Raw genomic sequence first — 27,930 nt, forward strand, 5'->3', positions numbered from 1 at the left:
TTTGGCTTTTTTGTCAAGCCCGTTTATTCGGACTTTAAACGGAGGAAACATTCTCCTGGAAGAGAGGGAAAAACACGCGATTAACTCGCTGCCATTTGTAAAACATGGAAAACTATTAAAAATACAAATACAAACGTTACATTCGGCTATTACAGGCGTATTACACGAATGTATGGGCTAGGGTGTGTGTGTGTGTGTGTGTGTGTGTGTGTGTGTGTGTGTGTGTGTGTGTGTGTGTGTGTGTGTGTGTGTGTGTGTGTGTGTGTGTGTGTGTGTGTGTGTGTGTGTGTGTGTGTGTGTGTGTGTGTGTGTGCAGTGTGTATATAATAGATCAGAACATCAGCTACAAGCCATAGAATATAAGCCCATATAGTCACATATTTATGACCATATCACTTCACCGTGCCATCTTTTTAAGTGACAGGCTGTTTACAAAATTCAGAAGCGCAACTGCCACCTCAGAATGCAGTTTGATCATAACTCAATTAAATAGCCTATAATGCTTAATATTTATTTAGGACGTATTTTCTGTGTGCAAAACATATTGGCCTATATGTTTTTCTTCTTACTGAAACGTTTTAGGCTGGAGATATGAAACTAAAGATTTTATTTAGTAAAACCGTCATATACAAAATGATTGTGCTCTTACTCCGTTCATGACACACAACATATAGTAATAATATTTTGAAGCATATGTAATTCCTCCGAATAATCTGTCTATATAGCCAACTTCTCGGTTGTATGTTGTTGTATGTATTCTGCAGATAATCGTGGAAAATGGGTGCTGTTGATAAAAAATTAAATAAAATAAAAAAACATCGAGTAGGCATTTATACGCACGTATAAGTTTCGACTGTAAATAATGTAGCCTATAGGCGATAGCTTCACTAAACTACTCGCATCTAAATGCAGCTCGTCTTATAGGCCTATGTGGACATTTTAGATTATGTGGCACATAATGTGCAGAACTGTACGTAAAATTCTTACCTTCCGGATTTGGTAATAACCATCTCCGTTCCCACTTTATGGAACTGGTCCCAAAGATCCTTGGCTTCGAGGGTGACTTTCGGGTCGTCGTCCACTTCTTCCTCCGGCTCCAAACTCTTCAAGCTGCGGAGATGAGCCGCCTGATGGTGGTGACTCAAAGCCGGGTGTAGCCCTGCCTCCGCCGTCCCACCTAGACTGTGGTCCGCCATGGGCTTGGTGAGCGCCCCGGGAGGCAGACTGAGAGCCGGGAAAAAGGAGGGCTGCGTGGCCGCTAGGAACGCTGACATGTGGAAGTCGGTCGGCCGGTGAGCGTGGAAAGGGTGATAAGCCATGGCAGTCCCTGTGAAAACTGGATCTCTCATCGGTGCATCCAAAAAAATCAAAGTGAAATAATGATATGCAGTGGTATTTCCCCCAGCAAACAGCGGTATAGGTCCGTGTCCAGAGTAATTGATTTCTGCAAGAAGTATACAGAAGTAAATTAGAAAACAAAATACGCGTTGTTAGCGGACGCGTTATTGCAAAGACGGGGGGGAAAAGCCAAGAATTGCTCGCGATCGTCCTTCGGTAATATAGCTCCGCGATGTCCCGTATAATGAAAATGGCCAAAGTGGGTTTCAGTTCAGCGACGCTTCGAGGACAGAGGCGCGCTTTGCTGTGTGTGTTCGCCGGTCCCTCTCAAGAAAAATGCGCTCTCTATGTCGGAGGGCTGGACGGTGCGAATGTGCGATCATTCCACACGACGGCTCCGGAGTCGGACTGGTGAGATGTTGCCCCGTTCACTGTAGAACTGTGAGTATCTCACATGTCCTTCCTGCCTCGATCCCAACACTAATGAACCAAGCCCCTTTGATTGCTGATTTTACGCTTTCTGGACCAATTGTGGGCCTCTATAGGCGTGGTTTTGACAGCTCCGGCCAGACTCGAGGAGAGGGGGTGGACAAGAAGGTGTCGGAGGCATTAGCAGTAAGAAAACATGTCAACAGAATAAAATATTAACCAATGACAGGAAAGATCGGGAAATCCCACCCCCATCTCCAAGCCAAACACCGGGTCAGCCCTCAATTCTTGGCCGGTGGAGATATCACCTCCATCGGCTTGCGTTTTATAATGTCGATGAGGTGCTCATTCGGTGGAACCTCCGGAGAAACGAACCTGTCCACCGCTTGAATGTCTGAATTGATCACCGTTCCGTGGAATCGCTGAGATTATTGACAAAATATCGGTGCTCTGTTGTATGACTATAGTGCAACTCAAAACAGTCATTTAAGTCTCATTGCGATTGTATTTAGTGTCATCTCTCCGGCGTTTCATGTTTTAAAAAACCTATATGCGTAAAAGACGCGTATAGGCAAATTATTATTATGTTATCGGTCCTTTTTTTCCCCTTTCTTTCTTTTTTTTTTTTTTACCCCCGGGCGAGCATAGCCTATCACGCACGAACGGACCGGATTTATAACGATAGCATATACCAGACCATGTTGTGTTGTCTCTCTGTGCTCGTGAGAATTAAACCATGTACCTCCAGGGCTAAGAGCGATTCATCAGTCGTTTTCTTGACTCGCTGCTGTCTCGTGAACGACTTGACGGGGAGGGCAGCCAGCTAATAAACCGGACATTGCCACTTTAAATGGTCTCCAGCCCCCGGGGCCATTCGAAACACGCGAACCCAGATGCTGCTGCTTCATGCTGCTGCGTCGAGGCAAGAGGGAAAGAAAACACATGAATGAATTGCACAGCGAAAGTGGTGAGTGCTTCTACTTCGATGCAAACACTTCCTTGTAGTCTACTCTCGGCTGTTTAGTGGGCGTTAAAATGAACATGCAGCAGTTGTCATATTGTGACACAGGCACCAAACTACATTTCCTTTTCGACCCTGTAATATCTCGTCAATTTTCGAGGAATCTTTTTTTATTATTTTTTATTCAGGAGGCTATATTGTTTGTTGGGTGTAGCTATCAAATTTCGGTTGCGTTAAAATGCTGCCCAACAACAATTCCCCCCGAAAAAGATCGCCAGTTATACTTTTGTTCTTGAATTTTCACTTCAAACCGACCGATGGGGATGATGTATTGCACAGTCGTTACGGATGTTTTCCTGCGAGCGCAGATGTGTCGCCCCGCCAGCCCTGATGTGTTGTCTAAGCCGTGAGTATGGATCCACGTGTAAGCTTCACGCGAGACCCTGGTGGAACTCAGTAGCTTGATAGGGAGAATTTGGTGTGTTCCTTTAAGAAAATCCATTCTCGGGGCCCTTGATTAACTTGGACTCAGTTTGTTAAAGAGCCGCTTGGCGCCAGTCGGCTGACGCACCACAATAAGAGCAGTCTCTTGTCACTTCATATTTACCCCAAAGTCTTTTGGTAGCGCCTTGCAATCCCCGTCGCCATCTCTGCGTCCGAGCCAAAGCCGCGGCTTACGCTCGAGTTTTAGGCACAAGAAAGCCCCCGATTATTACTTTGTGTCAAATGTGAGTTTGGATAAACAGCAGCTTTCTCTCAGAGCTTTATCAGAACGGACAGACTTTGGTCTGGACCCCCCTCTCTCCTCCCCTCCCACCACTTCCACTGTCTTGATGCAGAACATCGTCACTTCGACATAAAACTGAAACAAAAACTGATAATCCTTCCGAATGACTGTCAGAGACAGACGCATTTCCTATTAACCCTTCTGGCCCCGTGCAACCCTCTTATACACTCAACTCCACAGGTGTGCAAGTTCTCAATTAAATTAATTGGACATGTTGGGGGGAAAGAAAACAAGCAATAAGCATATATCCCTATATATATGTGCATGTCAGAAATATTGTGTGTGTGTGTGTGTGTGTGTGTGTGTGTGTGTGTGTGTGTGTGTGTGTGTGTGTGTGTGTGTGTGTGTGTGTGTGTGTGTGTGTGTGTGTGTGTGTATATATATATATATATATATATAACATAACAAAACAACAAAACAAATATTATTTAACATTTTAAAATATGTTCATGTCTACATTGCAGGACAAGACTAAACACTTGTTGCTTATATTAGAAATAGGCTTTGGCTTTGGCTAAAAGGTGAACTGGTCCTGGAGCAAAACTTATAAGAAAGCACAAATGACAAATTCATGTTTGTATTTATGAAGCCAAACGAGTGCGTGTTTTCTTTGCATTGTGAATAAAACACAGATTAGCTCGCTGTGGTGTTAGTGGCTCTGTAGATTAACTGATTTGACACAATGAAGGATACTGCATACATTTCAGCAATGACAAATAGCCGCGGGCGGGTCATTGTAGGCCTACAGTGTCAGTGCATGCCCCCATGGGAATGTGTTTTACATCAGTTATATGTTGTCATCATTGAAAACGAAACTAAATAAAATACAATAAACATTGTCGTATATGGGCATAGGCCTATGTAGGAGTCAGGACTATATATTAACACTTAATATCTTAAGAAATCCATTTTGGTTTAGTTTATTATTAACGGTGATTTGTGAGTTATATGTCATGGCTCAATATTTGCAAACGTCCCACACGTATTTGACCAGACAGTTAATTTAATTTCAAAGGCTACACCTTAGATTTATGGAATGACAGAGATGGAGCGAGAGCCGGTGGTGAGTGAAGGGAACCTCAGCTGAGCAGTTACTCAGGCCTTAACGTCTGACTTAGTTGGAACTGAAAACGTTTTAAGTAGAAAAAGATTAGCAACATATGGAGGCAGCTAACGGGATTTTCCTCCGTGTATAAACTCAACGGGCTAATTATATCAACAACACTTTGATAATTAGTCACCATTTATTTGTTCTGTCTCCTCGACGTTACACATCTAAACACAATCCTATATTAGTTAACACGGGGCCATTAACGGGCACCATTAAAAAACCCATTAAAGACGGAATAACTCATTTGGTTCAGCCAATCAGCCAGGACAATATACATTATGGTAAAAAAAAAACATTAACATTTGTGAATATGGTTATGCCACATCCAATGAAATAGCCTAGGGTTCTTGCCCTCGCTTGGCAACATCAGATCAGACAGTGCATGTGCGACCTCCCCCAAAGGTCACGTCGTTTTTAAGGCGTATAAAGTTGAAGCTGTGAACCGGGCTCAAAGGGCACCTCATCCGCGGGTTCCGGAGACAGCTTCATTAGACCCCGGTGCCCTTGTACCGTCCGCTCAATAGAATCTGTTAAATTGCAAGGCTTGGGTGAAAAGACGCGTAAAGACATTCTAATACGCGGCGCCACAAGGATCATTTTGGTGACCTGCGATAGTGATATGGCACAAAGAATTGCCTAATTGCAATATAACGGGACGGTGCAAGGGCTTATTTGTCTATAATCGAGTATATTGTTCTTCTTTCGCTGCTCAGACATTGTTACTTTCCTCCCTTTCATCTCTTCATCGTCTCTTCCCATCTCCCTGCATCATCTCTCCGGCTAAATATAGCGGGTAGACGGAGGCCTTGGCGCCAGACCGTTTAAGACCTGTCAGAGTCCCTCATATTTCCCCTTGTCACATGTACACCCAGCGCCGCCTCCTCCTCCTCCTCCTCCTCCGGCTACCAGCGGCCCCCGAACCACCACCACCACCACCACCTCCTCCTCCCCTTCCTCTTTCATTCTCGCTCCCCCCCCCCCCCCCCCCCCCCCCACACACACACACACACATACACTCACACACACGAACCTGTTTACATTTCTCCCCGTTTCTTCCCGTCTCATTAAAGCCGGGGGGTGTATTTGTAAGCCCTGTTCATGGTGCCCTCGGCTCTGTGAACTTGGCATCATTTGCTCGTCTTCGGGTTCGTGTTTGTCTCATTGACCCGAGTCAGCGGGGCGGCCGCTGAGCTGTCCACTTCACTGGGCCGAACCGAGGCTGATTGACGAAAAATAACAGCTCTGCACAAGAGGGCAGCAGCCACACACACACACACACACACACACACACACACACACACACACACACACACACACACACACACACACACACACACACACACACACACACACACACACACACACACACACAGAGAGAGAGAGAGAGAGAGAGAGAGAGAGAGAGAGAGAGAGAGAGAGAGAGAGAGAGAGAGAGAGAGAGAGAGAGAGAGAGAGATAATCTGTGTGATGAGGAATTATAGCCTATTGTAAGCCTCATTGTTAATTTTATTTTGAGATTCATTCATTGTACAAAAAATACAAAATGGACCCAAACTCAGGGGTAGGCTAAATGTTACACTCTCTGCGAGTAGAATTTACAATGAAAGTCTTACTTGTGAGTGTGACTTATTATTTGAAATAAATGAATCAGCTATATTGTCACACCAGGTGCAAAAGAGTGGGTGTATTATTATTAGTAGTAGGCCTAGTAGTTTTTTTTAAATCGTTTATTATTATTATTATTATTATTATTATTATTAGTAGTAGTAGTAGTAGTAGTAGTAGTAGTAGTAGTAGTATTAGTAGTTTTGTGCATGGTGCAAAATAGTGAGTGCATGTAATTAGCTTATTATTAGTATTCGTATAAAAAAAGTTAATGGGATTACTTGTGTGCTCTGGGACAGGGAAAGAGAGAATGGAGAATAAATAAACAAGTATGGGGTATATGTTCAGATGTGTATTTAAATAGTTTAGTCAGGATTGTCACTTTGAAGCGCCATTGATGTCAGTCATTTAGAATGACGTCGGTTTTGCACCACACGTGTCCAAACATGGGTATATACTATCGGGTATAAAAACATCTTGACATTTCTGTAGTTTATCCTTAGTTTACATATTGCTTAAAAAGTTATAGCCTATCAGCTTATGTTGGTCTGAAACTATATATCAATTGCAGCGTGAATGCATTCTGTAGACCGGACCCAAAGCGAAAATAGCAGATCTATACAGCATTGTGAAAAATCCAAGAAGAAGTCAGTCTTATCTTAAACCTATAATGTATTTCTCCACGACGGTGTCGCGCCTGAAATTTGAAAATAGAAGACCTACAAGCCCACAGCGTGCGAAGTATGTTATCCGGGCTTATATACACACACAGGTGTAGGTGTGAGTGGCTGGCAGGAGCAGGCAGGTAGGCTAGGTTAACAGGTGGGGGCGCTAGAATGACCCTGGGGAATCGTTGAACAAGCCTGTCTCACTCACCGTTCTCTCCGAGTGATAAAGTGGCAGTCTACCATTCTCTGGCCATACATAAGTAATAGCAGGATTTTATTACTACGGGCGCGGGCGGGTGACCTCATATAGAGGAAAAATTGAATACAGTGTATGCGGTGATTTAAAAAACAAAAAAAGGCATTCTCAAACCCTTCAGTGAGCATGCATTCAATATTCTATAATACTAACTGCATTTGAGCTTTATTGTCCAAACACTTTGCTCCGACGTATTCATGAGATAGGCCTGAGTAAAGTTAGTTAAACATCTCCCCCCTTTGACTCTTTTGGCAGCACCAGTTGGAGGTAGAGAGCCATGCGACACGGTGACATTCTTACTGCTCGCTGGCCGGCGACAGAGCTCTCCTCCTGGCCCCGTGCCTTTGATCAGTGCGCCCTGGTCTGGTCTGCGCCACGGAGCTACAGGTGGGTTCACTTCATGGCGTCATGTTTGTACCAGCCGCCGGGTGCTGTTAACTCGGATGGCGATAGTGCATGCGCTTTAGGCGTGCGCCATGGCGCGGAACGGCGGAACGTCGCGCCTTGCCTTATCTATTTTCCTCTGTAGACCCGTGACCCGTCCCCTATACCACATTTCGAAATGTACACATTTCTTGTGCGAACATTTATTCGTGGCATGTCAGAGATGGCAGTGACACTGGTCTGAAATAGAACTAAGCACACAAACAGTCATGCTTAGGTTTATAGGAATATAGAGATTTTTTTTTTTTTTTGTAAGAATGGACAGTCTGTTTATCCACAAGCAGGATAAAATAATCGTACATTCGAGTTAAATATATAATAGAGAGATCATATATATAGATATATCGATAAATACTAGAGAATAGAGATTATTTGTAAATATATGGGCTACCTATTTGAGTGCCGGTTGGTGAGTATTTAATAGATCACATCAAATGCCTTCATGGCTTCATTGCTCAATGATTCTGTATTATTTTGTCCTCGTCGACATCAAACGACCCTCTTAACTCCATATATAGGCTCTCGCATTTAAAATGCCCGAAAGGATCGTCAATCAATCATCATCATTGTATAATATTTAGTACGAAAACGTTTGTTGCACGTCTAATCTAAACGTTTCCGAATAAGGTGTATATACAATCGTTTTATTTTACTTTTATACGCGAGGGAACCTTTTTCCACTGATAGCCTAGCCTATATATTTTTGTATGATATTTTGTTTATTTATTGAAAGATCAAATTGGCTGGAAATATTGCCATCATGATACTTTATTTCAATTGTTTTTAACTATGCAGGGTGTTTTCATCGTCTCATGAAAAAAATATTAAATAGCCTTTCATTTTTAAGTGCCTACACCTTGGCTGGGTTGGTATATTTATTCCTTCCACAGACCTGTTCAGACGATAGGCCTAATACCAACGTTTTTTTCCTGTGTCTTTTAAACACAATTATTGTGAGACCAGATTATTCTGTTAGTTTGGTGCACACTTGGTTTTGCGATAAGGACAACACATTTTAGCAGCCAACATATGTTTATTTTACAGGCCTAACTTGTTGACAGCGTCTCCAAATTCAATTTCCATCTCATGCGACGGGAACATAGAATCACATTATAGCCTACAGGAGACGATGTGAAATTACCTGAAGTCCGGAGGAAATGCTTTTATTTCGCTACTTTAATTCAATGAGGGGGTGGGAAAAAAGCACTTCTGCGTGTTAATATGTCAGCTCTCACATGACGCTGTCATTGCATTACAAATAAGGGCACACATAATAAGAATAATCTTATTTGCTGATAACAGGATTATAGGTGTCCGTATATACTCCGTATACACTCATTCAATTCTGTTATATGTTCAATCTCATACCGACGTCATATGAGAGATATAACTTTGTTTATAAAGAATGTAACATTAATCAAGGGGAACAAACTGTGCTTTAGGATAAATGTAGGCTATAACTAATTGTAGTTTTAGTATGCTTGTTGATGTATATAGTTATTTTATTTATAATTAGCCTATAGGTTTCGGTCCGGGAGCGCGATTTTAATAATATAGCCATATGTTTTAATAATGTAGGCCTACTACCTTCTGAAATAGTTAGATAATCGTTAGGAAAGTTTGATTCAATTCAAACCGAAAGTTCAAATATGAACATGCAAACAAAGTAATACAAAAAGAAAACTCATTAAGTGTTCCCAAAAGTTATATTTTCTGCAACGTTTCCCACAAATTATATTTTCTGCAACGTTTTGATTATATAACAATTAAGAATGAAGAATTAATCTATTTGACATTAATTTATATGGCAGTTAATTTGAAACAAAACTGAACAATATTCGTTGTTTTAATATACATTTCTGTTGGTTATCTTAGCCTATATCTACCAAATACAGTTGATGACATTAAAAACAGAATGGAATTAAGAGGAAATTGGGTAATTAGACAGTGTATAGGGCTATATAAAGAAAGAAAAGGGAAATAAGAATTAGCAACATTAAGTACTGGTCTAGGCTACCTCAACATTAGAAAAATAAAAAAGACCAATGTAAAAACTGAGTATGCAGCTAGGTATAGGCTATAGGATATAATGTATTTCTATCAGAGTCTGGCTCGAAACGTCTCAATAAATTTATCTTTTGTGCGGGTTCCCTTCTCTTTTCCTATGTAACTTTTTGAACCCAGCACCTCCACTAAGTGATGTGCGTATTTTACTATAGTTTCTATATATATATAGTGACACATATACTGCAGCATGATGAGATGTGTTTTCAGAAGGAGATATTTGATCAAACAAAAGGCAGAGCTGTTTGCCTGTAAGTGGTTCACCTTACATCCTGTGTTCTATCCATCCACAGGGCTAGACCATGTGCAGAGACTATGGGCGCTATATCAGACAGTGAAGACAACAGCCAGGGTCCGCTGGCTCTGCCCCCTCTGGCTGGGCCTGCATAGGACACGCTGGCATGCATGCAGGTCAGGCCCCTGGACAACACACAGGGGCTCTGCAGGGGCCCTCAGCGGACAGGGGCTCTGGGGGCCCTCAGTGGGCACACATAAGCTCAGAGGGGAGAGCCTGCATGGCAACCTGCCACTAGCGTCTGTCTATGTCCCATTTCTTTCTACAGGCCATGGGCTGGTTCCAACTGTCTATAAGGTAAGTGTTCCGCAGAGAGGGAGAGAGAGAGACATCACAACGGCCGATCATTATCCGATGTGGTGAAACTGAAATCTCTTCTGTGTTTTTGTTTAATTATTCTTCTTTATAAACTGTTAATTATATGAGCACAAGGCTTCCTGAATTATTGTGTTAAACAAATTTCCCTCTCACACGCTGTTGTGTTTTGGTTTAAATATGACCTAAGGAACGAATTGCCCTGTGTAGAGCGACTGGAATCATCCTGTGCAGAGCTCTGTTGTGAGGGGGTTGTGTGTGTGTGTGTGTGTGTGTGTGTGTGTGTGTGTGTGTGTGTGTGTGTGTGTGTGTGTGTTTGTGTGTGTGTGTGTGTGTGTGTGTGTGTGTTAATCATTGGATATACATAATGTATGAACATTTATATGAACTACATAAACTGTATATAATGAGCCTTATAGGAATGTGTCAATAAAGGACTTTAAGGAAAAACACAACAGCTTATTCTCTTTCTTCATGTAACACAATGCTATGTCAGTTCGTTTGTCGTGCGTTTGAAGGCATGGCACTGGAGACGAACCCTCCAAGTAAAATATGATCTAATGTATTAAAACCAAGCAGATAGCCTATACGAAGAGTGACATATTTTCAAAGGTGTACGTATCTAAATCATCAGAAAATATTTTACTCACATGTTAAATTAACTTAAGGTTATGTGTTTCACCTTACCTGTTTTCTGAGCCTTTTTTTATTACTATTTTATTATTATCATGTTTGAATTGAATTCATACAAGTGATTAATATTTTAGTCCTAGTCTTATCCAAGGCAACTTTTTTTTTATGTTCTGTTTATTACTTTTTTGTTTTTATTACAAATATAGAAGTAAATTGAGAAATACAAACAGAGTAACAAATACAAAAAACTAAAACACACAAACTCCAAATCAAGACATATCCAAGGCAACTTAACAAGAACAAACATATTGATGGAAGAGACTAAACTGGATCCTGGGGAATTATAACGTGTTAAAGCTGCCTCTATCGCAGTGTTGCTGGAATTCTGAGAATATAACACTCAAACAAACAAGCCGCGATTATTACAGGATGTGTTTCAGTAGCTAAGGTGACACACACACACACACACACACACACACACACACACACACACACACACACACACACACACACACACACACACACACACACACACACACACACACACACACACACACACACACACACACACACAGAGTGTGTGACTATAGCTAGCTAAGCCAACGAATTAAAGGACCCATTACTTTTCCAGAACCTTCTACAGCCAGAGCAGTGAATGATTCCAGCATCTCAAAGAAAACAAAACAGCAACATGAGTAGCATGTTTTCCAGCACTGTTTTGCAGGCCGCACGGTTACAAATATGGCTCTGATTACCCAAAGTAACTCAGAGATAGTGTGCAACTTGGTGGAGGTTTGAGGTGTGCTGAAAGAGACGCACGCACGCACAGATCCACGCACGCACGCACACTAACTCAGAGATGTATTCTAAATAGTTATTTTGTTAGGCCTATTTGTATTTGATTACCGTATATTGTGATAGTATGTGCCAGTATCCTGGTGTCAGCATTATGATCAGTATCCTGGTGTCAGTATCCAGGTGTCAGTGTCCTGGTGTCAGTGTCCTGGTGTCAGTATCCTGGTGTCAGTGTCCTGGTGTCAGTGTCCTGGTGCCAGTATCCTGGTGTCAGCATTATGATCAGTATCCTGGTGTCAGTATCCAGGTGTCAGTGTCCTGGTGTCAGTGTCCTGGTGTCAGTATCCAGGTGTCAGTGTCCTGGTGTCAGTATCCAGGTGTCAGTGTCCTGGTGCCAGTATCCTGGTGTCAGCATTATGATCAGTATCCTGGTGTCAGTATCCAGGTGTCAGTGTCCTGGTGTCAGTGTCCTGGTGTCAGTATCCAGGTGTCAGTGTCCTGGTGTCAGTGTCCTGGTGTCAGTATCCTGGTGTCAGTGTCCTGGTGTCAGTATCTTGGTGTCAGTATCTTGGTGTCAGTGTCCTGGTGTCAGTATCCTGGTGTCAGTGTCCTGGTGTCAGTATCCCATGGTGTCAGTGTCCTGGTGTCAGTATCCAGGTGTCAGTGTCCTGGTGTCAGTGTCCTGGTGCCAGTATCCTGGTGTCAGCATTATGATCAGTATCCTGGTGTCAGTATCCAGGTGTCAGTGTCCTGGTGTCAGTGTCCTGGTGTCAGTATCCAGGTGTCAGTGTCCTGGTGTCAGTATCCAGGTGTCAGTGTCCTGGTGCCAGTATCCTGGTGTCAGCATTATGATCAGTATCCTGGTGTCAGTATCCAGGTGTCAGTGTCCTGGTGTCAGTGTCCTGGTGTCAGTATCCAGGTGTCAGTGTCCTGGTGTCAGTGTCCTGGTGTCAGTATCCTGGTGTCAGTGTCCTGGTGTCAGTATCTTGGTGTCAGTATCTTGGTGTCAGTGTCCTGGTGTCAGTATCCTGGTGTCAGTGTCCTGGTGTCAGTATCCCATGGTGTCAGTGTCCTGGTGTCAGTATCCAGGTGTCAGTGTCCTGGTGTCAGTGTCCTGGTGCCAGTATCCTGGTGTCAGCATTATGATCAGTATCCTGGTGTCAGTATCCAGGTGTCAGTGTCCTGGTGTCAGTGTCCTGGTGTCAGTATCCAGGTGTCAGTGTCCTGGTGTCAGTATCCTGGTGTCAGTGTCCTGGTGTCAGTATCCAGGTGTCAGTGTCCTGGTGTCAGTATCCTGGTGTCAGTGTCCTGGTGTCAGTATCTTGGTGTCAGTATCTTGGTGTCAGTGTCCTGGTGTCAGTATCCTGGTGTCAGTGTCCTGGTGTCAGTATCCCATGGTGTCAGTGTCCTGGTGTCAGTATATTGGTGTCAGTATATTGGTGTCAGTATCTTGGTGTCAGTATCCTGGTGTCAGTATCCTGGTGTCAGTGTCCTGGTGTCAGTATATTGGTGTCAGTATATTGGTGTCAGTGTCCTGGTGTCAGTATATTGGTGTCAGTATCCTGGTGTCAGTATCTTGGTGTCAGTGTCCTGGTGTCAGTATCCTGGTGTCAGTGTCCTGGTGTCAGTATCCCATGGTGTCAGTGTCCTGGTGTCAGTATCCTGGTGTCAGTGTCCTGGTGTCAGTATCCAGGTGTCAGTGTCCTGGTGTCAGTGTCCTGGTGCCAGTATCCTGGTGTCAGCATTATGATCAGTATCCTGGTGTCAGTATCCAGGTGTCAGTGTCCTGGTGTCAGTGTCCTGGTGTCAGTATCCAGGTGTCAGTGTCCTGGTGTCAGTATCCTGGTGTCAGTGTCCTGGTGTCAGTATCTTGGTGTCAGTATCTTGGTGTCAGTGTCCTGGTGTCAGTATCCTGGTGTCAGTGTCCTGGTGTCAGTATCCCATGGTGTCAGTGTCCTGGTGTCAGTATATTGGTGTCAGTATATTGGTGTCAGTATCTTGGTGTCAGTATCCTGGTGTCAGTATCCTGGTGTCAGTATCCCATGGTGTCAGTGTCCTGGTGTCAGTATATTGGTGTCAGTATATTGGTGTCAGTGTCCTGGTGTCAGTATCCTGGTGTCAGTATCCTGGTGTCAGTGTCCTGGTGTCAGTATATTGGTGTCAGTGTCCTGGTGTCAGTATATTGGTGTCAGTGTCCTGGTGTCAGTATCCTGGTGTCAGTGTCCTGGTGTCAGTATCCCATGGTGTCAGTGTCCTGGTGTCAGTATATTGGTGTCAGTATATTGGTGTCAGTGTCCTGGTGTCAGTATATTGGTGTCAGTATCCTGGTGTCAGTATCTTGGTGTCAGTGTCCTGGTGTCAGTATCCTGGTGTCAGTATATTGGTGTCAGTATATTGGTGTCAGTATATTGGTGTCAGTGTCCTGGTGTCAGTATCCTGGTGTCAGTGTCCTGGTGTCAGTATCCCATGGTGTCAGTGTCCTGGTGTCAGTATATTGGTGTCAGTATATTGGTGTCAGTGTCCTGGTGTCAGTATATTGGTGTCAGTATCCTGGTGTCAGTATCTTGGTGTCAGTGTCCTGGTGTCAGTATCCTGGTGTCAGTGTCCTGGTGTCAGTATCCCATGGTGTCAGTGTCCTGGTGTCAGTATATTGGTGTCAGTATATTGGTGTCAGTATCTTGGTGTCAGTATCCTGGTGTCAGTATCCTGGTGTCAGTGTCCTGGTGTCAGTATATTGGTGTCAGTGTCCTGGTGTCAGTATCCTGGTGTCAGTATCCTGGTGTCAGTGTCCTGGTGTCAGTATATTGGTGTCAGTGTCCTGGTGTCAGTATATTGGTGTCAGTGTCCTGGTGTCAGTATCCTGGTGTCAGTATCCTGGTGTCAGTGTCCTGGTGTCAGTATCCTGGTGTCAGTATCCTGGTGTCAGTGTCCTGGTGTCAGTGTCCTGGTGTCAGTATATTGGTGTCAGTGTCCTGGTGTCAGTATATTGGTGTCAGTGTCCTGGTGTCAGTATATTGGTGTCAGTATATTGGTGTCAGTGTCCTGGTGTCAGTATATTGGTGTCAGTATCCTGGTGTCAGTATCTTGGTGTCAGTGTCCTGGTGTCAGTATCCTGGTGTCAGTGTCCTGGTGTCAGTATCCCATGGTGTCAGTGTCCTGGTGTCAGTATATTGGTGTCAGTATATTGGTGTCAGTATCTTGGTGTCAGTATCCTGGTGTCAGTATCCTGGTGTCAGTGTCCTGGTGTCAGTATATTGGTGTCAGTGTCCTGGTGTCAGTATATTGGTGTCAGTGTCCTGGTGTCAGTATCCTGGTGTCAGTATCCTGGTGTCAGTGTCCTGGTGTCAGTATCCTGGTGTCAGTATCCTGGTGTCAGTATCCTGGTGTCAGTATCCTGGTGTCAGTATCCTGGTGTCAGTGTCCTGGTGTCAGTATCCTGGTGTCAGTGTCCTGGTGTCAGTATCCAGGTGTCAGTATCCTGGTGTCAGTGTCCTGGTGTCAGTGTCCTGGTGTCAGTATATTGGTGTCAGTGTCCTGGTGTCAGTATCCAGGTGTCAGTATATTGGTGTCAGTATCCTGGTGTCAGTATATTGGTGTCAGTATCCTGGTGTCAGTATCCTGGTGTCAGTGTCCTGGTGTCAGTATATTGGTGTCAGTGTCCTGGTGTCAGTATCCTGGTGTCAGTGTCCTGGTGTCAGTATCCTGGTGTCAGTATATTGGTGTCATTATCCTGGTGTCAGTATATTGGTGTCAGTGTCCTGGTGTCAGTATCCTGGTGTCAGTGTCCTGGTGTCAATTAAATCTTCTATTTTCTGTAAATCAAGTAATCCATAAAGTCAGAAAATAAAAAGGCAATGCATTGCTCAGAAAAGTATATTACTTACCCAACCTTAAAGTCAGGAGGCCACTTGCAGGTTCCCCTTTGTCCAAAAGCTCAGAATATTCAGAGCTAAACCCTCAGAAATGTTCCTGGACCAAACGGTTCTTCTTCCAGATCTCAAAGTTTTCCAGACCCACTACTCTGTGGTTTATCAATTTCTGATTATAGTTTAGTAGTATTGGCCTTAAAAGAGTCTCTTTGACATCACACACCACCACCAAACACTCTTTTTGACAGCTAAAATGGCTCACTTCCTGTACTTTTATAGCCTTTCCTGGTTTTTTGCCACAGCTCCACCTATGAATGACATTCAACTCCACAACACATTTCTTTCCAGTAGGCCTACATTACATTTCAACCATATTTTAACCAATATATTCCCTTGTTATCACCCAGGATGTTATGTTTCATTTTCTTTCAATAAATACTCATACCAGGAAAGGAAATACATTTCTTCTCACAAGCCAAAGGTCGTGGTCAGGTAAAGATGTATTTTTGGTCTTTGTAAGGCATGCAGTCCACCTCTCTCCTCACGCTCTCTTTTAGCACTGGTAGGAGAGTGAGGAGCATAACATTTGAAATAAAAGAGATCTTATTTTTCCCCCTGTGATTTTGGTATGAGAGTGGGGAGAACACCTCTAAGGGAGGAGCTTAACAAATGCACATAATTATTGAATTTTCTTTTTAAGCATTTCATTGTGATATCCTATTCAATATTGTGTTTCCCATTCATTCATAATAGTTTGATAAGAATTGTTCTATTTGTTCTTTTATTTGAGTTAAGAGTTTGTTCATTTCTTCAGTTTGATGTGATGGCTGTTTTAATATTAAGGGCATTTGAACTAGTCTTTGATTCATCACACAAGTTTTATTTAGTAATTGTTTTAGTTGTTTATTGAGATGTTTTTGAACCTACAACCTTCAGTTTATAAACCCTTGATCTAATTGCTTGAACCGCATGGAAGATCATCGAAGATGCAAGTGAGTGAAATGTGAAAATGTGCCAAATGGTGGATTTTAAACGGTCTCTGAGTCCCATGTCATTTGTATAACTAGTTCTCTTGTACGCTTTCAGTGAAAACTAGAGCCAGGCACAAACTTAACCAAGAGACATATCTGTCTGAGTTTTGAACTCACAAGGCATGTATTTTACCACTGTGGTTCATACTCAATCATGTTCTTTTTAGTGCTCTCCACTAAAAGATTCGAGGGGGGGGGGGGGAATTACATCATCCTTTTTTGAGAGATTTGAATTCCACTCCACCACCATGGCTCATGCGTGACTAGTTATATTGCATGCTGTTCCTGGTCAGTATACTGGTGTCACTATCCTGATCATTATCATGGTGTCAGTATCATGGTCATTATCCTGGACCTGGTGTCAGTATTGATCAGTATCCTAGTCAGTATTCTGCTGTCAGTATGCTGGTCAGTAGTCTGGTGTCAGTATCCTAGTCAGTATTCTGCTGTCAGTATCCTGGTCAGTAGTCTGGTGTCAGTATCCTAGTCAGTATTCTGCTTTCAGTATCCTGATCAGTAGTCTGGTGTCAGTATCCTGGTCAGTATTCTGGTGTCAGTATCCTGGTCAGTATTCTGGTGTCAGTATGCTCATGGTCAGTATCCTGGTGTCAGTATGCTCATGGTCAGTATCATGGTGTCAGTATGGCTGGTCAGTATTCTGGTGTCCGTATGCTGGTCAGTATTCTGGTGTCAGTATCATGGTGTCCGTATGCTGGTCAGTATCCTGGTGTCAGTATCATGGTGTCAGTATGCTGGTCAGTATCATGGTGTCCGTATGCTGGTCAGTATTCTGGTGTCAGTATGCTGGTCAGTATTCTGGTGTCCGTATGCTGGTCAGTATTCTGGTGTCAGTATGCTGGTCAGTATTCTGGTGTCAGTATGCTGGTCAGTATTCTGGTGTCAGTATGCTGGTCAGTATCATGGTGTCCGTATGCTGGTCAGTATCCTGGTGTCAGTATCATGGTGTCAGTATGCTGGTCAGTATCATGGTGTCCGTATGCTGGTCAGTATTCTGGTGTCAGTATGCTGGTCAGTATTCTGGTGTCAGTATGCTGGTCAGTATCATGGTGTCCGTATGCTGGTCAGTATTCTGGTGTCAGTATGCTGGTCAGTATTCTGGTGTCAGTATGCTGGTCAGTATTCTGGTGTCAGTATGCTGGTCAGTATTCTGGTGTCAGTATGCTGGTCAGTATTCTGGTGTCAGTATGCTGGTCAGTATTCTGGTGTCAGTATGCTGGTCAGTATTCTGGTATCAGTATCCTGGTCAGTATTCTGGTGTCAGTATGCTGGTCAGTATTCTGGTGTCAGTATGCTCATGGTCAGTATCCTGGTGTCAGTATGCTCATGGTCAGTATCCTGGTGTCAGTATGCTCATGGTCAGTATCCTGGTGTCAGTATGCTCATGGTCAGTATCCTGGTGTCAGTATGCTCATGGTCAGTATCCTGGTGTCAGTATGCTCATGGTCAGTATCCTGGTGTCAGTATGCTCATGGTCAGTATCCTGGTGTCAGTATGCTCATGGTCAGTATCCTGGTGTCAGTATGCTCATGGTCAGTATCCTGGTGTCAGTATGCTCATGGTCAGTATCCTGGTGTCAGTATGCTCATGGTCAGTATCCTGGTGTCAGTATGCTCATGGTCAGTATCCTGGTGTCAGTATGCTCATGGTCAGTATCCTGGTGTCAGTATGCTCATGGTCAGTATCCTGGTGTCAGTATGCTCATGGTCAGTATCCTGGTGTCAGTATGCTCATGGTCAGTATCCTGGTGTCAGTATGCTCATGGTCAGTATTCTGGTGTCAGTATGCTCATGGTCAGTATCCTGGTGTCAGTATGCTCATGGTCAGTATCCTGGTGTCAGTATGCTCATGGTCAGTATCCTGGTGTCAGTATGCTCATGGTCAGTATCCTGGTGTCAGTATGCTCATGGTCAGTATCCTGGTGTCAGTATGCTCATGGTCAGTATCCTGGTGTCAGTATGCTCATGGTCAGTATCCTGGTGTCAGTATGCTCATTGTCAGTATCCTGGTGTCAGTATGCTCATGGTCAGTATCCTGGTGTCAGTATGCTCATGGTCAGTATCCTGGTGTCAGTATGCTCATGGTCAGTATCCTGGTGTCAGTATGCTGGTCAGTATTCTGGTGTCAGTATGCTCATGGTCAGTATCCTGGTGTCAGTATGCTCATGGTCAGTATCCTGGTGTCAGTATGCTCATGGTCAGTATCCTGGTGTCAGTATGCTCATGGTCAGTATCCTGGTGTCAGTATGCTGGTCAGTATTCTGGTGTCAGTATGCTCATGGTCAGTATCCTGGTGTCAGTATGCTGGTCAGTATTCTGGTGTCAGTATGCTCATGGTCAGTATCCTGGTGTCAGTATTCTGGTGTCAGTATGCTCATGGTCAGTATCCTGGTGTCAGTATGCTCATGGTCAGTATCCTGGTGTCAGTATGCTCATGGTCAGTATCCTGGTGTCAGTATGCTCATGGTCAGTATCCTGTGGTGTCAGTATGCTGGTCAGTATATCGTGGTGTCTGTGAATTGTACATTTTGGCTGCCTGCTCCAAACACCATGAAAAACATAAATCATTGCATCAGTTTTTATAAAATGTATTTTCATATATTTAAAAAAAATTACATAATTTATTTGTATCTCAAATACATTTCTCAGACCAGTATTTTGTATTTGTAGTGAGATAAATTCTTTGACCCAGTATTTGTAATTTTGATCAAAATAAAATGCTATTTTCGGCCAGAGTAGACAACTGAGAAATAGACAGTGGGCTGTTTAGTAGGCTATTAGGGGTGTAACGATATAGTAACTGCAGCGAATAAGTCCATTTAAAATTGAACAATAGAAGTAACGGTATTTCGTTATGTAAGTAGCAACCTATCGTATCGTTTTGCAATGCGAATAATGGGTGTCGGATCGTTTTGCAATGCAAATAATCAATTGTATTGATACTAAGTACTTCTTAAGTGTCTAACTTAAGAAGTTAGCACTTGGTCTATTGATAAATGTGTGTATTGGGCTATGATTAACAAATGAGTGTGCAAAGCCATACAATACCTATATTCAATTGTTTATAGGTTAATTCATATATGATAAACCTTCCTCAGAGGTAGCTTTTTCATATCTATCAAACATTTTTGTTATTTTCACCTATAGGTGAATAGGATGATTTTTATTATTATAGTTTTCACCATGAAACTTCCCCAGTTGATTACGTACATGAAGACAATTATTTATTGTATTAAATAGTTTTCTGAAATTGTACATAACTTGTACATTAATTGTACTATAGCCCTTCTGAAACCCTTGTGCATGTGAGAGTATCGTGTCAGTATCGTGTCAATTAAAAAGAAATCCAGATGAACTTGCAACAGGTATACTATAGTCAATTTTATTTCCTCAAGTCTCATTACACTTGCTTGAGTAGAGGGTAAGAACAGCTCAGTATTTTACAAAACAAATATTACAAACATTAGCAAGCATGTGTTCTAAATAAGGAGGGAGATCTTTATTGTTCTCCTGTTCGGTCATTCAGTAACCAAAACAGTGACAGGATCTTAGCTCATTTCAACACATGCATCAATACAGAGGCTGTCTGCCAGAGATAGAAGATTGTAAGATTCATATATATATATTTTTACATTATTGTTTAGATAAGCACTGAATCTTTGTCAGTGTGAAAATATTTAGAACCCGTTTTTGTCTTTTCGATTATTATTTTGGTAATCTAAGGTGTCTCTTCTTGTTCATTGTTCATAGTGCATTTAACTTTCCACCAGGTCAGACGTTCTGGTCAAGTTTAGCTTGTAAAAGCAAGCTGACAAATATACTGTGTTAATTAGACAAACAGGCAAATAGATTAACAGCTCAACTCTGGCATTCATATAATCAAAGCAAGAATGGCAAATTAATAGAATCCCATAAGGGAATACACTGAGAGGGAGACAAATTTATAATAATTGATGGAAAGAAAAACTTGGTCAAGAGTTGTTAATCTACACAATGCAGCATAATGGCTGCAATACATCACCAACAAGCAACTATTACTCAGACCAATTCAAACTTAACATTTGTAAAAGTTACAAAATGTTACACGCCTAACTTTGGAAAACGCTTGAAATGACTGTGGAAAAATATGAAATAGTCATTTAGTAATGACATTTCGTTGCTGTGTCTTCAGTTATCAGTTAACACAAGGCAATCAAAAGGCATGAATGTTTGAGCTAAGAAAACAATGAAATGAACTATGAGATCCCATTTCATACACACGACTGCTGCTACCCACCGCTGAATGGAATACACAGTTACTGGCACGCTGCAAGTGAGCAAGGCTGATGGGTTCAAGTGTCAAGGACACTCTGATGTGGCAGCGGGACTTTAACCCGTCATTTTAGCCAAGAAGAAGTTCCACCTGGAGAGATTCAATGCCCAGGATGTGGTTGGGATTAAAACATCATCATCATCATCCTTCAGGAGTACGGCAAACAGTACATAGAAATAACGCGCTATACACACAAGACTCTAGTATGTTCTTTCTAATATCTCTAGAGACTTTTCACTGCATGGTGGAGGCAGTCAGGAACGGGAGGTGGGAGAGAAGGTATAGGTGAGTGTGAGTGTGAGTGTGAGTGTGTGTGTGTGTGTGTGTGTGTGTGTGGTCTTCTAGGGAAGTGGTTCCCATGCACATTTTTCAGGTCAACTTCTTAAATATTATTATTATTATTTATGGAATTTCTTAGGTTTGTTTGTTTGTTTGTTTGAAAATGCATGAGATTCTTTTACATGTTTTATAAAAAAAAACTAAATATATCCAAAAAGAGTTTTTACTCAAGTCGTGACCCATATAAGAATTGGCCCGGCGTGACCCCCAAACGGGTCCCTCCAACCCCAGCAGTGTTCTAGGGGAAGACGGAGGGGAACAGGCTGAGGGGCTGGCTCTCGTTGGTGGGCAGGGGGGAGCGGTAGCCCTCAAAGTTGCGCGGGATGCTTCCGCTGGTGGAACCCGAGCTGTTGCTGAGAGTCTCAATGCTCCCCTCCCGCTGGAGCTCTGGAGAAAAACAGACCGACAGGGGAGACAAAACAGACAGAGTGTCAGAGAAACATTATAGTATCTGTGACGGTCGGGAATAGTAATACAAACGTTTGTGTGTGAAAGACAGAGAGAGGTTAGAGTGAGAGGCCCCCAGAACCGAGTAGAACTGAAGCCCATTGGACACGATCATAGGTGCAGCCACATGGGTCAGACACATGAACGAGCAAAAATGGTTTAGTCGCACGAGCTTGCACACGCAAGACCTACGCTGTAGAGTGTATAGAAGTAGCAGTTTTTTGGCGTTAGTACCGCTCAAGGAAATTACATTGACGCTTTACAAATTAGTTTACATTCTCTGTGAATGAAACAGGTGTTGTGATTGGTCGAAAAATATTGTATACGGGGGAAATTCATCTGACAGATGTTCCGGCCCGACACTTCCGCTTGGTTGGTTTTCACAACCAAGTGTCACTGTTGCGCAGCCTAACACACGCACACGTGTACACACACACACACACACACACACACACACACACACACACACACACACACACACACACACACACACACACACACACACACACACACACACACACACACACACACACACACACACACACACACACACACACACACACACACACACACACGAATTGTATATATGATGATTTGGGGTGTTACAGTACAGTACAGTGACATTACAGTACAGGGACCCCCTGGGGTCATTTCTTGACCCTTTTCGTCCGGAAGCGGGCCGGGACCCTGGCACTTCCGGGGACCCCCCGGGAAACCCCACACGGAGTTGCACCACTCACTTCACACGGGTGTGATCTTTATTTTTTAACTCTATGGTCTAACCAAGTGGCCTCTTCAGTCAGATCACCCCCCCCCCCCCAACCCACGACATGCTATACGGCTGACACACATAGCGATTCTCCGACACCGCGGCACTCGACGGCCCCTCAAGACGGCATCCTTCAACAGAGGAACCGACGAGCCTCTCAATGCGGAACTCTCCATACGGAACCCATTAGCATTATTGCATGCTGTAAAACATATCCGTCCATACTGTACAGACACGCAGGGAATGGCATGCGCTGTGGTGGCAGCAGGGAATTAGGCCGGTTGATGCATGTGGTGCAGGGTGAGGCGCGTCGGATGGAGAGACGACCCCGGCACGTCACGCAGGGTCTGCGCTTCATCTCTGAGCGCTGTCGTCTCTCCGCTCGGCACGCTGCGGCGGCGGGAAACGCCCCGGCGTTGCACAGCATCCGGCAACGAGTAAGTACAGGACATGTCACGGACAACCTGATATGGGCCAATGTGGTAATGCATTTATACGCATGTACCGCATGTGTGACATCCTCCACATCATGTATCTCTCTCTCGCTCTGTCTTTCTCAAGCTTTCTCTCTCTTTGTGTGTGTGTGTGCTGCTGCTGTAGATGCTCAAAAATACACCACAAAAATCGCACAGGGGACACAACCAACCACTGCTATTCCACCAAACCAGCATAACACACAGAGAGACAGGGAGAAAGACAGACATGCACACTTCACAGCAACAAGATTTTTTTTTTTTTAAAGATTTTCTTTTGTGGCTTACGCCTTTATTGATTTTTTAAGGGATAGAAAGTAGGCTGACAGGAAACGGGAGAGAGATGGGGGGATGACATGCGGTAAAGGCCGTGTCGGGTCCGGGAGTCGAACCCGCGGCACACCGCGACTGGATCACCAGTCCGGTGCCCAGACCGTTACGCTACGGCCTGGGCCCACAGCAACAAGATTAAGCGATTGCGTGCGCACGCACACACACACACACACACACACACACACACACACACACACACACACACACACACACACACACACACACACACACACACACACACACACACACACACACACACACACACATTCAAGGTTCGAATGTTCACTCGTTAGGGTTGGCACTCGAATCTTAATGAATGGGTTTGAACCATTTTTTTTTTTTTTTTTTTTAATAAAAATAGATATTTTTTTCCCCTTTTTTATTAACTCGAAAATATATCTCTGCGATAATGTGATATGGCATGTCAAAAAAAGTAAGTTTCTAGTGCATTCCTGTCAGAAGTTATGTCTATCTCCTTTTTCTGCTGTCCCTCTCCAAAATCCCCTGTGCACATTAATTGTGCCGCATTATCATGGCCCGGTTAAAAACGAGAATGATACACACTATGAACTGACCATAGACAATATCCCCTTTACAGCTCTCTCTTTATTAACGAATATAATTCGCCACAATCGCCAGCCTAGGCTGGACAGAAAGAGAGTGCAGAGAGTACAGACAATATGCCATACTATTACTAGGCTGTTGCTCTGCGCTCTAATGCCCTCTCCACGCCGCGCACCAACAACAACTCCACGTGGACCCACGACGACCCACGTATGAATTAGATAGTTTATAAGAAATGGCACGGCGGCCATCCTTGCAGGCAGTGACAGTAACAGAATGAGAATCCTGTAGGAGTGTAGGCTGTAACCAGTTCATGTTGGGGGGCTGGTTGTTGATGAATGATACTATGAAACTTAACAATTCATTAACTAGTACTCACCTAATGACGCCGCCACGGAGGATATACCATGTTTAACGTAATTCCAAAGTGTTTAGCCTACATTGTTTAATTCATAGAATTCTTAAAAGCATGTTGTTGTTATTATTCCACTAACACCCAGCACTTCTAGTCAAGTAGACTGTCATGGCAGCTGGCTACAACCAAAACAACTTCCTCTTCCTCTTCAAAATAAAAGCTACTTATAACAATACTTTTATTTCTTAAGTGAACTACAGGATGTAGTAGACGCAGGATAGTGGGCTTGGAAGGATAAATAAATCACACAGAAGGCAGGAGAAATAAACTCTGCAGACAGTCGGGGCTTTATTATTTTTTAAATCTTGCCAACAAAATGGGGAGGCCCCTGGAGGCTCGAGGCCCGTTTCAATTTAAACGATTGAAACATATTATATGTTTCTATATATATATATGTATATATAAGGCCGCCAATGTGTGTGTGTGTGTGTGTGTGTGTGTTGGGATGAGACGAGAGAAACGAGAGACGAGAGAAAGAGCGGGGGAGACGCGCTCTGATCGAGGCGGTTATTTTTTTAATTAATTAGAAACAAATGGTCCGAATGTTCACTCGGAAATTCCTGCCGAAGTTCGAGTCCTAAAATAAGGGCTAGGGTACAGCCTTAACACACACACAAACACACACACACACACACACACACACACACACACACACACACACACACACACACACACACACACACACACACACACACACACTTGTTGTCTGCGTTAGCCTTCTTTTACATGATCAGAAATAAATCCGTCCATAATAGGCAATAACGCAGTGCATATAAGGGAAAACACAGGATAGCTAAGTATAAGTTACAGTGGGTTATATAGGAAAACTGCTGCATGTTATATGGGCCAATCACAGTTCATCTCTGATGCGCTCATGCTGTGGAAATTAAATCCCGGAAGGGATTTCATTTGTGTTTAATATCTGTGCCTTCAAAGCATCCGCCTGACACAGTACCCATGAGGGACAAACTGGAGGCGCTGACGTGAGTCCAGGCAACCTAATACGGCCAAAACCATTATCCTGACTAACACGTAGAGTGTTATATCCCTCCATCTCACCCTCACGCCTTTTTAATTCCCTACATGGAGGCAGAAACTCTGGCACGGTTGAGCTGGCACTGCAGTAATCCAAATGGGTGAGTGAGTGGGTGGTGGCGAGGGCAGGGGTTGACTACAATTTCACGCAGTTCCATAAACCTATCTATTATCGATACGTTCTCCTTCTGTCATAAACACTTTTGCATGTACACTGATACACACGGTTTCTAATGAACCTTTGTCTGTTAATTATGTAACTTTCCCAGCCTGATAGAAACATTGTGTTTATGTTTTGCCACCCTCCCCAATGTTGGCTCGTAATATTTACGTATCTGTGGCGTCAGTATCGTGTACTGGAGGCCAGTTGATGTCACTTCAGCAATATGTATGTATGTCAGGCATCTCCATATTTTGGCAGAGACGCGATCACAAATGTTCTCTAAGAGATTTGTGCACATTATATTCACACACACACACACACACACACACACACACACACACACACACACACACACACACACACACACACACACACACACACACACACACACACACACACACACACACACACACACACACACACACACACACACACACACACACACACACAAACAATCAAGAATCAAGAATCAAGAGCCGTTTTATGGGTTGTCACTAACCCATAAAAGGTACAAGCAGGGAAATACTGTCCCTGAGAAGATGACTTCTCACTATACGACATGTTTTTTTGTCATTGTACACATTTAGATGCAACGTTTAATTACGTATATACATTTTGTATAACATCACTTTCAAATAGACCTGCCATGCAGGGTTTTTAGCCGTAGCTGCTAGCTCAGACAGGCAGAGCGGAGCTGCAGCATGTGGTGTTATTGTAGACACTGGAAGCTGCTGAACACCCTGGACTAAAGCTGTAAAGGCCCCTCGAGTGTTGCCTAATCCACCTCATTGTGCGACGCCTCGTAGCCCATTCAGCAAGTCTTAACCTCTCACGCCCCCAACACAATCCCCTGAGCACTAATGTCGGGGATCTGTTCCTGTGGGAGTGATGTCAGCGTGTAAAGTAATATGATCATTTATGTTTTCCTCCAGGGTGGCGCTGCGCGCGGAGAGCCGGCGTGCGGCGCTGGAAGGAGGCCATGAGCAGCGCACGGTGACGGAGACAGTAGTCAAATCCGACCGATCCAGTGAGACGGAACTCTGTTCAGAGGAGGAGGAGGAGGACACTGATGGATCGCCACTTCAGCGAGAACAATGCACCGTCAAAAGAGTTATCTATACCGACCGGAATAGGGACTACAGGTGAAGATAAAGGGGTCCTGGTGTTGCAGCTGGGGGCCAGCTATAGGGGCCCTAAGGCAGATTGAGCTATTTTCAGAAGTGTTGTCACAAACTGGCAGGGATAGAGTTAAGCTTGGTGGTAATATGCAATAACACAGTGCCGAGTAAAGCCTCATCGGTCAATCCTGTGTACAGTGGAAATGTCCAGAAATGGCCCAGGCTGCACCCTCGGCTGTGAACAGACCATAATCCTCTTATAACGCACGCACGGAACGCACACAACGCACGCACTCTCTTTCACAAACAAACTATGATTTGTCATGTTGTAACCCCCTTTCTCACTCGCATGAAATGCCTGTCGCTGGTATATTTAATTTGAGCGTCCTGTATACCATTAATCTCACGTCTCCCTCCCTTTTCAGAGTACCTGCATTGTTATCCCGCCACGTCGGTGTGAATGAACAGCGTCAGCGCGTTATGACAGACCGATTTTATGGTAAAAAAAGGTTTTGAATGCACACTGGTGGAAACGTGGGGGAGCGTGTGTGTGTGTGTGTGTGCGCGCGCCTGTGTGAGATGGTTAGGGTCGGTCAAGAGAGCACGGGTGCTATAGGGGGAGACAGACGGAGAGCGAGAGAGCGAAAGAGAGAGAGATCTGCGACCAGAGCAGAGTTAAATTAAATTAGCCGTTCTGCCAGCCTGCAGATGGATATTTATTATTTCTGTTCAACCCAAACACATATTTTATCTTCCCCAAATCTCTAGTCTTGCGTGCTTATAGACACCTCTTGCGTGAGCGGTGAGCATTAAGAAACTGTAACCTATGTAACCTAGTAACAGTAATGTAGATTGGATTTGATCTTCTTAGGTCTTTATTATCCAGAAGGGATTTTTTTTTGCTCGGACCAATTAAAGATAAGACAATACAATGCACCAGAAAGACACCTGAGGGCGAGAAGCGACATTGACGGCAGACTGATGGGCGAGCGCTGGTGCTTTGGCATGGGGGGGGGGGGGTCCAGATCAACATGGAATGAATTCTGTACTTCCCATATAAGCAGCATGTCTTGAGGGTACAGGGTTTGATGAGGTCAGATCAACATATGGAATGTCAGAACAGGTCAGCTCCATAAAGTATATATGGAAATCTAAGGGTGCTAGCGGGGACATTCTCTTGAGTGTACAGGATTCGATGAGGGCCCAGGTAGGGCTGGGCCTTAATCTTCGGGCCTGTTTAGAAGTCTAGGTTTCTCTAGGCTGCTGGGCGTGGCTGCACTAATAACTTTGGGGCAGGCCCGTCTAGAGTTTGAATGGACAGGTATCAGTCAAAAGGGAGACATC

The 27,930-nt window shown here is 43.8% G+C and overlaps 3 protein-coding genes across 6 annotated transcripts in view; 1 reads left to right on the top strand and 2 right to left on the bottom strand.

The window, feature by feature from the left end:
* Positions 1-1,847, bottom strand: part of tbx2b (T-box transcription factor 2b) — a 9,775-nt gene extending 7,928 nt beyond the window's left edge. The window contains exons 1-2 of one of the 2 annotated variants that reach the window (XM_083773584.1): positions 988-1,847; positions 1-55 (exon numbers count right to left, since the gene is read on the bottom strand). In XM_083773584.1, coding sequence (XP_083629710.1) covers positions 1-55; positions 988-1,349 — 417 coding nt within the window. In that variant the 5' untranslated portion in view covers positions 1,350-1,847. The remainder of the gene's footprint in view (positions 56-987) is intronic. The other variant, XM_083773583.1, reaches the window with a different exon arrangement.
* A 337-nt stretch (positions 1,848-2,184) lies between these two features.
* LOC310864800 (uncharacterized protein) lies at positions 2,185-10,678 on the top strand. Of its 2 annotated transcripts, none has more exons than XM_083773585.1 (3): positions 2,185-2,734; positions 7,411-7,542; positions 9,957-10,678. In XM_083773585.1, the coding sequence occupies exons 1-3, from the start codon at positions 2,674-2,676 to the stop codon at positions 10,319-10,321; spliced, it is 558 nt and encodes a 185-aa protein (XP_083629711.1). In that variant the 5' UTR covers positions 2,185-2,673; the 3' UTR covers positions 10,322-10,678. The 2 variants fall into 2 exon arrangements, with proteins under 2 accessions (XP_083629711.1, XP_083629712.1); XM_083773586.1 differs by having other exon boundaries at positions 2,605-2,734; positions 7,411-7,546.
* A 9,306-nt stretch (positions 10,679-19,984) lies between these two features.
* The window catches only part of bcas3 (BCAS3 microtubule associated cell migration factor), a 361,222-nt gene continuing 353,276 nt past the window's right edge, over positions 19,985-27,930 (bottom strand). For both annotated transcript variants that reach the window (XM_083772661.1, XM_083772660.1), the window contains one exon: positions 19,985-21,656. In XM_083772661.1, the coding sequence (XP_083628787.1) occupies positions 21,508-21,656 (149 nt within the window). In that variant the 3' untranslated portion in view covers positions 19,985-21,507. The remainder of the gene's footprint in view (positions 21,657-27,930) is intronic.

Source organism: Protomyctophum parallelum (genome assembly GCF_964188405.1).
Source record: "Protomyctophum parallelum genome assembly, chromosome: 9".
NCBI classification, from domain to species: domain Eukaryota; kingdom Metazoa; phylum Chordata; class Actinopteri; order Myctophiformes; family Myctophidae; genus Protomyctophum; species Protomyctophum parallelum.